The sequence below is a fragment of the Peromyscus eremicus genome, chromosome 15 (genome assembly GCF_949786415.1).
Source record: "Peromyscus eremicus chromosome 15, PerEre_H2_v1, whole genome shotgun sequence".
Classification (NCBI taxonomy): domain Eukaryota; kingdom Metazoa; phylum Chordata; class Mammalia; order Rodentia; family Cricetidae; genus Peromyscus; species Peromyscus eremicus.
The window spans coordinates 37,080,825-37,095,304 of NC_081431.1; the positions used below are offsets into that span (position 1 = coordinate 37,080,825).

The following is a 14,480-nucleotide window of genomic DNA, read 5'->3' on the forward strand; positions in this document are numbered from 1 at the left end:
AAGGGCTCTTTCTAGCTATTCACACCTGATCACACAATGGAACCATTATTAGAAAGACTTCAGGGAAGAGACCATCAGTGTATTTTTTCCCTCTGCAGAAACCAGCCAGAAACAAGCATTTGCTATAAAATTATCTGGATTTAATCGCTATCAACATCAGAACCATGGTACATTAAAGTACAAAACTTTTATGTACAATTACACATACAAAAAAATGTTCTTTGTGAAGAGCAATTTTAAGCAAATCTGACAAACAGCAAGAATCATTCCTATTTGAGGTTTGAAAGGAAAAAAATGGAAATTTCCAAGATTTCTCCCTCCTCCGTTGGGCCCCAGTGACCCTCAGAACATCAATTTGCAAAGGCCTGAGGTAGGAAGGCAGGTATTAACAATATGAGACACTCATTCCTCCCCTCTTATGGAAAGGATGACGTTTTTAGGAAACGTTTTCCATTATTTATTATACTGATGTTCCATCCATCTGCATCATTAGGTTCAGTAGTTACCATGACAATATGATGCCTACGGCAATCTAACTTGATAGCCAGATGTCAGAATGTGAAAAAAATAGGACCAGCTAAGAAAGTGAGAGAAATATAATTAGTCTGAACCACACAGAAAATGTGCTCAAAACTAGGACCAGGAGGAAAATTGCTGAAATGTCATTGAAGAAGGAATCACTGAAGGGCAGCAATAATCAAATTCAATGTAAAAACTTTGCTAACAAGAGCCATAAACTGGTCTTTAAGCAAGTCTCAGTCGAAGCTATTCTGGGATGCTGCTCCAAGTCCCGGCTCCACAGCCCAGTGGTGTCCTTTAGGTTCTCGCCGTGGGATTCTCAGAGCCCTCATTTTCCTGAGATTCTCAAGCTTCCACCTCAAGTGCTGCTGCCATGACCCTCTACTGAGGACACTGTCCCCTCCTCCTCCATCTGATGAGATAATTCCCATCCCTCTAAGGCTAAGCTGAAGACTAGAGTAAGCTGTGTCTAAGGAGATCCTGCCCTTTACCTCCAGCTACCCCTTGTGCAGTGGTTCACAGCAAGTGCCTGAATATGACGAGGTGAGTGGGGCACTAGAAGAGGAAAGCAAGAGAAAAGTTGTGCTCCTGGAGATGAGCCCGGGATGGGCAGGTGGTCATTTTCATGCACCCAGGATAGACGGGTGGTCATTTTCATAAGCCCAGAATGGGCAGGTGGTCCTGAGCCTGGGATAGGTAGATGGTCTCTCTCATGAGACTTGGACATTGGTCATTCTCATGAGCCCTGGATGAGTAGGTGGTCACTCTCATGAGCCTGGGACAGATGGTCACTCTCAGCATGGCTGGGTTGGGTAGCGGCGCTGGGCTAGGCGGTTTGGCCGGTTCAGGCTAGTAGCTGTGGAAAGCTGGAAAAAACGAGACACTTTCAAGCATGGCCCCACCAGGCGACTAGTATGTTGAGCAAGGGCACCCACTTCAGATGTAGGTGGCTTCCCAACACGGTATCCTAATGACCAGCCTTCACCTCTGAACGATGGTGACAGGAAGTTTGATTTCATAAAGAGCAGAGGCCAAAGAATGGATCTGCAGAGTCATCCTGGGTCACTGAGGAGCAGAGAGTATGGCTTCTCTCAAAGTTTGCAGGAATCCCCTCACCTCAAGACAGGAGAAGGCACACACACCAGAGCATCAGCACTGTGTCTCTCATATCTCAGGACCAATGACAGGTCAAGAATGATGTTCAGAGGTGTGACATTTCTTGAGCTTTTCTAGGTACCATATTACATACATATTGTATCTGAGATAGCTACTGCTAGCTCCATTTTACTGATGTAGAAACAGAGACTTAGGAGAGTCTCAATAATTGCCCAGGAACTCACATTCAGTGGGTGGGAAACTGGAAGTGTATCCCACCCTCCTTACTCTATAACCTGGCCTCCCAACTCCTCCCCCTAAGGATGGTCCTTACCTGAGGGACCTGAGATGGATTGTAGAGAGGAACAGCACCTTGCAAGGTGGGTGGAGGAGGCAGAGCACCTGGCTGGGAGTAGAACTCAGAAGAAACACCCTGTGGCTGCAAACAACAGAGAAGCTGGTCTGTGGCTGCTTCCTGGTACATTAAACCCTTCCACAGGAATCAGTGTTGACCAACAGAAGGGTTTCCTACAAAACTCAAGTGGTCACAAGCAATGCCAGAACCCGGGATGACCATACAGAGACAGGCACTCTTAGACCCAAAAAAAGTAGGAAGAAAAAGTCACTATAAATTATATCGGATCATTAAAATCACTATCAAACTCTTCAGAAGGCCTCAGATCCTACAAGAGTACTCCAACCACGCTTCAAGAAATAGAAACATTTTCCTAGCAATAGTCATGAAATCCCTAGCTATATAGACAATTTGTGAAGATTTTATGATAGCTCTAGCCAAGTGCACATGAGTGAACTCCACCTCTCTGGAAGACAGGAGAAGAGGCCGGTCCCTGGACTCTGTCTGAGCTACACAGGCTGAAGTGTAACACTCCAAAACCACATACAATAAAGCCCCGGCGTCTCAGCATGGAATAGAATCCTTAAAGAAGCTGCATAGGTTCCCCACCCTCCCACCCAACATGTGCAGTATCCTGACAAAAGGAGGAGAGTTAACACAACACATATAGAGGAAAGACCCAATGAAGACACAGGCGGAAAGCCTGCAAGACCAAGAGGAAGCCCTCAGAAGACATCAGGGCAGCCAGCAGCACCTTGGCCATGCACTTCTGTGCCCCAGATTTGTGAGAAACTATCCTGCCATTGTCTAGACCCTCCAGCTGAGGTACTATGTAGGCAGCTGGAGCAAAGTCAAACAGAAGTTGTCTCCATAGCCTGTGAAGTCATCCTTTACAGGGGTGCTCCTCCAGGCTGCTGAAGACATTCAGTCCTCACCCATACACAGGTGTCGTCCGGAGTCCTAGGCCCCAACCCATAGCCTGCTCACCTGCGGCCCAGAGAAACCTCCAATCCCAGTGCCTTCAGCTGTTCTGCCGCTGTTTGAGGACCCAAGTAGATTGCTCCCACCTAGGAAGCAAGGAAGCAAAGCTGTTTCACATACTTAGAACCAAGGGGTCCTCACACCCAAGAGAGTACCCCCAATCTAGGAGCACCAACAGCACTAGAGATGACCCAAAAGATGGGGCTGGCAGTACCTATACCTCTGGAGGAGGAGCTGGCATCCGGTACAGATGGAGATGTGAGTGGAGGTGTTGGGGAGAGGCCCAGGCCGGTATGGTGAGGAGGTGATGTGCCGGGAGACTCCTGCTCGGTGGAAAAGAGGCGGGAAAGATGACATCACTGCTCAGTAAATCCATGCCAACCTACATGTGTTCTGGCATCCAGAGGGATGATCTCCACATGGGCAACTCCCCACAAACACCATTTCCTTCTGTGAAGCCTCCGCTAAGTATGTGGGTCGGCTTCCTGTTGCCGGGGCTCTGAAGTAAAAATTCTCCGTCTTAATTTTCTAATGTTTCTGCTCACTTCCTCTCTCTCTCTCTCTCTCTCTCTCTCTCTCTCTCTCTCTCTCTCTCTCTCTCTCTCTGGTGTGTATGTGTATGTATGTATGTGTGTGTGTATGTGTTGCTTTTTTTTTTTTAATGAGGTCAAATTATATAGCCCAAGCTGGCCTAGAACTCAGAGCAGTCCTCCTGCCTCAGCATGTGATTACAGGCATGAGACACCATGTCTGACTTCCAAGGCCTGTCTCACTCTGCCTTTTGCTTTTAAACACAGATTTGTTTCGTGTGATCTTCTTTCTTTCAGCCCAAGGTGGAGTGTGATGCCAGGGCTGTGATGTTCGGCTTTCCTCTGGGGTCCACAGGGAGGGGCCGCCAGCCCATCTGTGGAGGTTACCTCTGAGTCTGAGCTGTCCGAGGAGTCTTCATCTCCAGAGGGGGACTCACTGTTGGCAGGCTTTGATCGAAACCAGCTGAACCAGCCAAATCCAGAGCTCTGAAGGGCAAGGGGAATTGTTAAGGCCAGTGGACTTGTTTCTCTCACCAACTGTGAGAGCTGCCAGCCGGGCATGAGATAAATGTGAGGGGCCCCGGGCTCTGATCCACTGTTTGAAACAGGGATGAAGAGGGAAATACAGAAAAGAACAAGTCCTCCACCTTTGTATTCTCTTTCCCATCCCCTGGCTTTCCTCGCTGCGAAGCATCTTGGTGAGATGGTTCGTCCGTCCCATCCGAAGACCCGCCCTCATCCTCCTTGGCTGAAACGGTGGAATCTTCAGAAAACCTTCGAGCCCTGGGAGCCAGTGGTGCCTGAGATAAAATAAAACAACAGATTCACATGGGGCTTAACAGATTGCAGAGCACATTTCCATATGACTTCTCACTCCGAACCCAGGGCTAGGCTCGGGAGATGCTTCCTGCTGGGGAGAGAGCAGGCTTGCCCATGAAAACGCCTCATCATAGGTGAGAAGCCAAGCCAGGACCTACCTAGTCTTCATCTCCTCCCTAACACTGGGGGTCAGAGTCTCCAGAACTGGAAGCTACTGCTGAAGATGAAAAGGTTCTGCCCGCACCTCTGAGAGATGCTCCAACTCCAAAGCCAGAGAACTTAGCAGCCAGTGCATCTAACCTTGGAGCTTATTTCCTAACAGGCTCTCCCGAGAATAGCTGAACATATACACCAGAAGGGAGCCAAATACACTCACGCCCCCTTCCTACTAACTTTCCCTTATCATGGTAAAATATGCATAGCCCATAAAGCTCACTTTAACCACTTCTAACATGGTGGCATTAAGTATATCCACAGTGTTGTCCATCCCCAGCATTTCTCATCATCCCACCAGAAACACTACCTCCCTACTCCCCTTTCCCATACCCTGGTCACCTTTGCCCCGTTCTATTCTGTCTCATTGAGTTTACCTACACTAGGTACCTCACATGAGTGTAATAATGCAACATATTGCTCTTGATACTGTATTTTCATTTTGTACTCTCCATAGAGCATAATTAACCAAAGAAAAACTTTACAAAATACTACAGCAAAATAGAGGAAAGGCTTCATTTTGTATTTTTTTTTTTTTTTGGTGGGAGGAGTATAATGTCTTCAGTATACCAGACACTGTTCTAAGTGCTTTCCATATCATAACCCACTGAATCCTCACAACAGTACAGTGAAAAATGCACTATTATGACCATCTAGTTTCAAATATGAGAAAGCCAGTGTGTAGCAAGGCCCAAAGACACACAGCTAGTAAAATGCAGGGAAGGAACTCTAACCTGGTTTTCTCCTCCTAAGAATCTCTTCTGATTCAGGAAGTCAAAACACAGGCAAGAGCCTATATTCTAGGGTGGCGACGATCTGTGTTATATAAAAGTGAAATAAAGGAGGCGGGGATAGAAAAAGTACAGGAGAAAAGGAGGGGGTTGGGAAGGGGAAGACAGAGAAGAAAGGGGCTGTCTTTAAATCCCCTCCCTTGTGCAAATCCAAGTGTGTCCGTGCAGGGCTTCCTCTACAGTGACACTTGTGCCCTAGTACCTGGCTCATTTCCACGTTGCACCCTGATCTCTGCTCAAAGACTTCCTCAGAGACACGGCCCTGAGCCATCTACGCTACCCATTGCATAGTGGTGTTCATCTCTAGTTACCCCCACCAGACGGCAGAGCATCAGGCTGGCTGCATCTGGTCACCAATGCATGCCCAGCCCCACCACAGTGCCTGGCACACTCAAGAGTCTGGCAGACATTTGCAAAGGAATGGAATACTTTCACACAATGGATCTTGCCATACCCTTTCTGAGACTATACTTATGAATGATAGAAAAAAATCTTATACAGTGTTAAGAACAAGTAGGAAAAAATTCACCTGTTTTAACTATTGAAAAGCATGTGTGTATATATATTTATTAATATATATATATGTACATATATACACATACATGGAAAAAAAACTAATAGAAGAACCTAAACATTTACTGTGGAATTCTGAGTAGTATTTATTTGTTTCTTCATTTTAATTTTTCTATAACGATAGTATACTGTTTTTTTCTGCAAAAGAAAAGTAAAGTATAATTTTTTTAAAAGATTCATAGCCCTGGGGCTAGAGAGATTGCTCAGTGGTTAAGAGCACTGGCTGGTGGCCGGGCGGTGGTGGCGCATGCCTTTAATCCCAGCACTCGGGAGGCAGAGCCAGACGGATCTCTGTGAGTTCAAGGCCAGCCTGGGCTACCAAGTGAGTTCCAGGAGAGGCGCAAAGCTACACAGAGAAACCCTGTCTCGAAAAACCAAAAAAAAAAAAAAAAAAAAAAAAAAAAAAAAAAGCACTGGCCGGTCTTCTGAAAGTCCTGGGTTCAATTCCCAGTACCTACATGGTGGCTCACAATCATCCATAACTCCAGTTCCAGGATATCTGGCTCTTTCTTCTGGCTTCTGAGGGCAGGGCACACACATAGTACACAGACATACATGCAGGCAAAACACACACACACATAAAAATAAATACATCTAAATTTAAATAACAAAAGATCCGCAGCCCATTACTACGTAAGAAAACTACATAATGTCATCATTTAACCAATGCAAAGCGGCAAAACATCTCATTTGGCATCCGCGTTGAGTACTGTGCAGTCTGTCAGCAACTAGGTAGAATGACTGGGCAGCTAGGAGAAAAGAGATAAGCAATTCTCTCACTACTACCATAGAAATCTGACATAAACCAAGGTGCATGTTAAAATAAACACCAATAGTGTTTCCTCAACACGGAAGAAGAGGGTGCCAAAAAACAGAGATCCATCCATCAGCCGTCTCTACTGCTCTGTCCCCCAGTGACCCTGGTTGGGGGACAGGTGGGACTAAGCATACACAAGAGTAAGTCTCCTTTCCAACTCTCAGAAACAAGGAATGATTTGCACAGGGTAGAAGAAAGAGTTCCCAATGCCAGAGAGGAGCCCGTGTGCGGCTGAGGAACCAGGGGCCAGTAGCAAAAGGCAGATGCATCAGAGTAGTCAGCAGTAGCTCTGCTACCTGTCTGCTCACCTGAGGACTGGAAACTACTTCTAGATCATCAGGAACTTGCAGGGGTTCTTGAGGCGCTGTGGTCTCTCCTGGAGCACCAAAGAAAAATGAAGACGAGAACCTCAGTTTGTGCTCTCCCTGCCCATCTTAAAGAAAGGAAATGGGAACCCAGTGGCCTAAGTGCCAAAAGTTTATACCACAAGCCAGTTGCCGCAAATGCAAAATCTACTTATTCAGTGTCACTCGATTCACGCCACCTCATGACACACTGGTCAACCCAACTCCACCTGCTGAACACCAAGGTTGTTCCTTAGGTGCGGAAGGAATCACAGCAGCATGGAGCTAGATCTCAGGGACTGTCCCCTACCTCCTTTCCATGTGGGTCTCTATCTTGGCCAAGGCTTTATGTTGAAGAGCTGAGACCTGATCCTCTTCTGTGATCCCCAGAACCTCCCTAGCATCACTCAAAGCCGTTCCCCCACATGTAGCCTTTTTCTCCCCAAGGTCTGGTAGGCCTGAAGAAATGTGGAACCAGACTAGAAATACGGTCCTGTTAATAAGCTCTTGGGTAGAGGGTGACATCAGAAAGAAGCCCCTTGACCACTGTGCATGGGACACGGGTGACATTTTGTCACTCTGCTCTGCAGCCTCTGCATTTCAAACCACGTACTCCAAGGAAAAGATAGAATAGTAATGTCTGTCCTGTTCCGCTCTGCTTGTCCCAATAGAGAGGTATATGGACTAGAAGAGAACATGCTCCTTGGGGCTAACAAGAGCAGACCAAGAGTGCATCCCCATGTGCCTTTATCAGTTCCAAGCCCACTTGACCCAGCAGGTCCCTGTGCCTCCCTCACTTGCTTCTTTACCACCAAGACTCCACCCTCCAAGGTGCCCAGCCTGGCTGGCAGGTCTTACCAAGGGAAGGATGTATCCGCAGCATTTCCTCCCCAACTCTTCCTCCAGAAGGCCCTGTTACTGCCACACTGCCGTTGCCGCCGCCGCCACTGGTCACTGGCAAGCGGGTTGCAGGAACCGAGTAAAGAGGCACTGGGGTCCCCATGTGCCTTGAACCGTCTCTCTCTGAGTAGGTTTCTCGCTGCAGAGGGAAAGGCTGCTGTGGGATGGGATGGGCCAGGCCTGTCTGCTCAGGTGTTGGCCATGGAGATGAGCGATACCCAGGGTCTCCTGAGTAGCTTTGATATCCCGAAAGATCCTGGTAGGGAGGGTCTAAGGAAGAAGATGTCGCAGTTACAGACAAATCATTCTTAAGCATTCCTGCTCTCGCGTTCTCTAGAAAGCAATCACACAGACTGGGCTGCTCCGTGTGGCTTCCTAATGACAGCAAGCAAGGCACTGATGAACAGTAACATCTCTCCCTGCTGTCTTCAGAATTATGCCCTCAGTTCTTGGATGATCTCTGAGCCTTTCTCCTATGGGTTGAGAGGCCAGAAATAACATCCAATTGAACACTACACCTTTTAATATTTGGATGTTTACATGCTCTCCGTAAAGGGGGCCTCATTAGACTTTAAAGGCTAACAGTTAAAAAAAATCAAATGACGCTCTAGAAATGAGGGCTTTACTTGTAAAGATTCAGAGTCTGTTTGCCCTGGAAGGGGCCTTGCTGATATGATTGACTACGGTGTGGTTGTGAGAAGCGCTTGGTCCAAGAGCACAGGGATGCTGTAAGCTATCAGCTTTCATATTCCAGGGCTGCAAGAACGTCATCATGTAGAGACACTCAGCCAGGTTCTCACAAAGCCAAGAAACAGAAGCCAAAGCCTTCCTACATTCTGCCCATCCAGGAAGGAAGTACGAAAGCCTGGAAGGAAAGAGACAAGGGCCCTTGTCTGAACTTGGCCACCAGGGGGATGACTTCGGGGGAAATGTATGGAGTTAATTTGAAATATAACTCCTGCTGACCAGACACTTAGAGGCATTCTGAGGGAGGAGTAAAGAGACTGAGAAAACACTTTGAAACGTATATGGCCAAATGATAGCTCAAAATCATCACACTTCCAATGTCTAGAACACTAATATAAAATACTAATAATGTACCTTCTGTGGCCTTAAGAAATGTATCTATTGGGGAGCAAGATATTCACACAGGTGAAACAATTAGCTAGCAATAAAAAACATGAGATAGTCAAGTATTTGAAAACCAGCCTGCAAAGCAGAAACCCTCATGCTACAGGAGTTCAGATGTGTCCAGGTCTGTGAGGCCAGCAAGGGCCAGTTAAAATGGGCAGTCTGGATCAATGGGTGCAATTTCCAGACAAAGAAGACACCAAGGAAGGGGAAGAGTGGGTGTGGCTGAAAGTGTTTTAGTCACATGACGGTAGTCAGGTCTTTGACTCGAGTACCTGCTGTTCCTCTGTTTCCGTAAATATCTGGATGGGTAGCATCGGGATCTCCAGGGTCTCCTGTTTTATTTTGCTGTTTAAAATGAAGTAAAAATCCTTTTAAAGAGTAAGAAGGGAAATAGAGCAGAAGACAAGGTAGTGGGGAAATTTAGTCAATAAGAAATGTCCCGAGGCAATGACCAGACAAGGGAACGCCACTGAACTGCCCAGTGCCCAGAGTCATGCGGATGGGACACTGTTTCTCAGGTCTCCCTGCTCTGCTCAGGGCAGGCCAGGAGGGCCACAACCAGTGTCCCCATCCCACCCAGAGCAAGAGGCTAAAGGAAAGAACTAAACTGTGAGCTTCAGAGTTTGCTACCCGGGGAAGGTGAAAAGGCAGTGTACATTTAAAAATCCACTTTGTCCTGTCTTCAGAGCAGAGTGGAAGAAAGAAAACCGGGAAGGCCCTGCTCCAATTACTCTTCTGATTATGGCCAGCAGCTTTTGCAATTGTCAGAACAAAAAGGAAAGGCCCGGAAGTCTTTTAAGCAATTGCCCTACATTACATGAAAGTGACACGGGTCCACTGTGATCCATTGTTCCTAACAGAGATGGGGAAGCTTTGATGGTGGCGAAACATTCTCTGGGACCTCAGAGAAAAGGGTGGCCAGAGCGGTTGGGAAGAGCGCCCCCCTGTGGCCCTAGGCAGGCGCAGGAAAATGTTTGCACGTGGCAAAAGAGCTGTGAACAGTATGCTCTGAATGCCAACACTGGGGACGCAGACCATGCCTCAAAAGCGATGAGGGAGGCCCAGGTGGGGGGGGGGGGGGGGTGGGCACTTCTACGTCCACTCTACGTCTGAGAAACACGGGGTACCCCGTGACCCTGGTGCCACCCTACTCACCTCCAGTGCCTTGTGCTGCCTCCGCAGTTGCACTAGCCAGTCTGGTTCCAGGTCCCTGTCCCCATGGCGTCTTTCTAAAACCAGAGGATCTGACAGCTTCAGTTTCTCTGCAAGCTGAGCCGAGTTTCCAGGTGGGTCAGGGGTAGACAGGGAGAGAGGACAAGAAGAGAGAGAAATGGGGCACCGTGAAAAGACAGCCGGGAAAGAGGCGGTAAGATGGAGGGGGAGAATGAGTCGTAATTCACTCGCACATCACATTAAAAAGAAAAATCGAGAAATAACAAATTCAGCCCCATCTCCTCCCAAAATTGCAGCATAAATAAATAAGCAACCCATTTTGGCATTATTTCCCCCCAAATATGAGGGGGGGAAAAATAGCTCCTCAGCTTTTGTGGCTCTGCAAAGCTGTCGTCTTCTCTGAAAGAAGCTTCTAGCATGGGGGCGGGGGGGGGGGGGGGGGGGGGGACACGGCACCGGGACCTTGTTCACGCTAATTCTGATTCCTATCTGGGTGGGGGCTCAGATCTACATGGCTAACAACCTGATGCTGCTTTCTGATTCAAGGTGTCATTATGTTCTGTATCTGGAAACTTCTAATCACCCATCCTGGACCATCAACCCTCCAACAGAAATGTCAGAGTATGGGGAGGGGTGGGGGGGTCCTGCAGCACAGATTTTATTGGTTATGGAATCCAAACACTTGGGCCTCGGGTAAAGCGACACACAAATTGAAGCTCACACTGTCTTTTACTCTCTAGCTAATGGAGTTTTTTCCTTGAGTTAATTGAAACGACTATTGGCTTGATTATTGTTTTCTTCCCAAGGAGCTACGGGTTGGTATGTTTTTGTTTTCTTTTTCAAATGTGTCCCACACGTGATAAAATATTCTATGCATTTAAAAGTATTTTAATAAGGATCGTTTCCTGTTTTAATCACGAAAATCTATTTTCAAAGGCCCGCTTTTGTAATTAGAACAGCCAGCTCACCACAGCTTGCTGTTGAACTGTACCAGGAAAGCAGACACATGAAACTTCTCAAGCAAAACAACGCCCGCTTTCCAGGCCCCCAACCCCACTGCCCCCTGCCCAGCCAGTTGTTCTTTGTGGAGCCAGGCCTCTGCTTATCACATCGGGGCATGCATACACAGTCAAAGACAGCTGTGGCTCCAGTTCTGCAGCGTGTTCAAAGAAGATGAAACGTGGAGTCTAAGCCCTCTACAACGTCTTCTCTGAACACTGAAGATAAAACTCCTGCAGAGCCCCCTTTGAGACACTCACCTTGATGAGCTCCGCTAATAGCACAGGGTGACTGCCCCCTCCCTGGCTCAGGACAGCCTCGCCAATGGCTTCACAGTAATGCAAGGCCTGGGATGCCAGGCCATAATCTGCCAGCCGGGAAGCATAAAGGAGCTTATACACCTGTGAAGAGGAACGGGGCCAGTGATGAGTCCATCCAGGCAGGAGAGAGGGAAAGAAATGTAGATAAGACTTCTTGGAAGTCAGCTGACTGCCAGCTTCCGCTCACTCTGGCATCCAAATAGCAAGGGCCCTGTGCCATTTGGGGCAATTTATCTGTGTATGGGCACAACTCCAAATCCAGCCCACATACAGTTCCTGCATTATGGAAAAAAGGATGGGTGTGGGGGATCACATCAACTCATCTTCCCAGGCTCTATTGGAAAGGCAGCCCTTTTATCCAACTGACCACCATATCAGGGAGTCTGGGCACGTAAAGTGCAACCCCAGGCACAAGGGCCCACATGAAGATACAAACTATACCCTTTGAAGTCCAGAGGAAAGTACAGACAAGCGCAGGTGTGGGAAGGGGCTTTCATAGAAAGATAAGATCAAGTGTAATGGCTCTGGTGTCAAACAAAACCAATCTAATCCAAGCTCACACTAGGTGTGAGACATTTAATCTAATTCCTTTGCCTCTCTGTGCCTCAGTTTCCCCACTATAGCATGGATAATACCACCTATTCCATTGGAAGCTATAAAGATAAAATGAGATGATTCACACAAAGTACTTAGAATAAATGGTGGGCACAAATGAGCTGGTAACATATAACCAAACCCTCTGAGCCTCAGTTACCTTTTTTTGCAAAAGGGGAAACCCCATAGAATTAGAAGCAATATTCAAGAAGCATAGTAGTACAATGCTGAGTATGTGAAACAGTCAGTAAAAATAGCTATGCTATGGCTGCAGTGTTCTCTGACCATGCGAGACAAATCTTAAACTGCCATGTCAGTTGCTGCATGGGCTCAGCTTAGTGCATGGCACTGGCAACTGGCTCCAGCCTGCAGGCAGCAACTGGGAGCCGCATCTCTGTATGTCATGGCCTGCCTGAGAGACTGTGGGACTAGGAAGCTGAGTCTGATTCTGTGTTTGTGTGTTTGGAACTTTAAACTTTCTCAAGTGGAAATACATACCCCATGTTGGGCACCATAAGTAATGAGTCTTTCTCTGTCCTGTCAGCCAGCTCCCACATAATGACATGGAGATATTTTACTAATTCTGAAAGTTCAGCCTGTAGCTTAGACTTGTTCCCAACTAGGTTGTATATCTTAAATTATCTCATATTTTAAAATCTATATTCTACCATATAGCTTTCTACCTTTCTTTCATTCTGTACCTCTGACTTGTTCTGTGTCTCCTGGCATCTCCTTTGCATGCCTAGATTCATCCCCAGTTCCTTTCTTTGCCTGGAAGTCCCACCTAGTCTCCCTGCCTGGCTGTTGGCCATTTATTAAATCAATCACAGTGACACATCCTTACACAGTGTAATCAAATATCTTGCAACACTAGGGACCTTTTCTAATGTCTGGATATCCTTCAGTGCCTGGTGTTGAGAATGTACTCAGGTATAATAGCAACACACATATAACACAAAACACATGCAACCTTGGGAATGAATCACTGTATTATAAATAAATAACCCATTTAATCTCTCTTCTTTGAGAGTTTTTCCTTGCCTAACTGCTCTTCTCCATAGCTCCTGCATAGGCACTTTGGTTTCTTTTCTTCTCTTTCTTTATTCATCACACCCACATGCTATGTTGGCACTGTTCTGGGGCTGATTTAATCTAATTATTTAATTATAAATTTACTATTTAGTAAATTTACTTAGTAAAGCCAGGTCCAGACACAGAAAACCTCCAGAAAGGTACAGTATGTTTTAAAATGTGCTTAGATGCTAAAGAAAGAAATGGAAATGGGTATAGACAGTCATTTTAAAATAAACAATTTAAAAATAATAAAAGAAAGAAGTCTTTTAATAAAAATAAAGTAATATAAAAAGAACAAGCCACGTAAAGATGGGAAATACACAAGGTGTCTGGATCCTGTAGGGTGCTTTGTTAACTTTGAATTTTTAACTGCTAATGAACAAAAAACAGTAGCTGCCTAGAGACATGAGTTATGGCAACTGCTAAATTAAACCAACCTATGTATTTTAAGAACGTCTTAACTTCAAAATGGAAGTCAAAAACTATGTTGTGCTAGGGAAGAAGTCTTGCTTTTGTTTCCATAGTAAAAAAGAAAAAAAGTTATGGTTCTCTTCAAAGTTAATGAAGATCACATTTGATTGGGGGAAACCTCCTGAAAAACTAGGCTACAGACATAAACAAAGAAACCAAGAAAGATTATAGGACAGGTGATATATATGCTGATCCCTCTACTATGGGAACAGCTCTGAGACTGGATGAAACATGATAAATCTTGTTGGCTACAGAGTCCTCATGACTTATTATTACATGTCATCCTTTCATATGGCACGGATATAGGTTTGGTTATACAATCCAAACAAACTTATAAAGTTGACAGATGTCTTTTAACTCCTCAAACATAAAACAAAACACAAATCATCTTTGGCTGACTTGTATACAACACACAGTCCATACTTATGTTAATGCAAATATATATGTTACCTTTGAAAGTTTGTGTGTTTTCAGAGCAAGGGGACCAGACACCAGTGAAAATGGGTGGCCCAGGCGATCCAGCCTCTCAGAATGTCTCTGTTGCAGTTTTCTCAAAGATCTGCATCCAGAACAACTTTAAGACTGCTAGCTGAGATGGTCCAGCCTCACAGACTGTTCTAACCAGGACTTCAGATAAGCCTTGCACTTTCCCATTGCACAGAGACTAAACAACAAATGTTACAACTACTTCTCTTAGGACTTGACCATTATCTTAATTTTCTCAGGGTCTCCTGGGGATTCTGTTCACCCCAGAAAACAGGAAATAGTCTAGAGGACA

At 46.1% G+C, this 14,480-nt stretch overlaps 1 protein-coding gene across 1 annotated transcript in view; it reads right to left on the bottom strand.

Moving 5' to 3' along the window:
- Positions 1 to 277: 277 nt before the first annotated feature.
- Sec16b (SEC16 homolog B, endoplasmic reticulum export factor) overlaps positions 278 to 14,480 on the bottom strand; it is a 41,855-nt gene continuing 27,652 nt past the window's right edge. The window contains exons 15-25 of the mRNA XM_059280628.1: positions 11,504 to 11,644; positions 10,227 to 10,340; positions 9,344 to 9,416; positions 7,896 to 8,207; positions 7,002 to 7,069; positions 4,128 to 4,280; positions 3,868 to 3,966; positions 3,165 to 3,273; positions 2,957 to 3,036; positions 1,949 to 2,047; positions 278 to 1,385 (exon numbers count right to left, since the gene is read on the bottom strand). Coding sequence (XP_059136611.1) covers positions 1,314 to 1,385; positions 1,949 to 2,047; positions 2,957 to 3,036; positions 3,165 to 3,273; positions 3,868 to 3,966; positions 4,128 to 4,280; positions 7,002 to 7,069; positions 7,896 to 8,207; positions 9,344 to 9,416; positions 10,227 to 10,340; positions 11,504 to 11,644 — 1,320 coding nt within the window. The 3' untranslated portion in view covers positions 278 to 1,313. The remainder of the gene's footprint in view (positions 1,386 to 1,948; positions 2,048 to 2,956; positions 3,037 to 3,164; positions 3,274 to 3,867; positions 3,967 to 4,127; positions 4,281 to 7,001; positions 7,070 to 7,895; positions 8,208 to 9,343; positions 9,417 to 10,226; positions 10,341 to 11,503; positions 11,645 to 14,480) is intronic.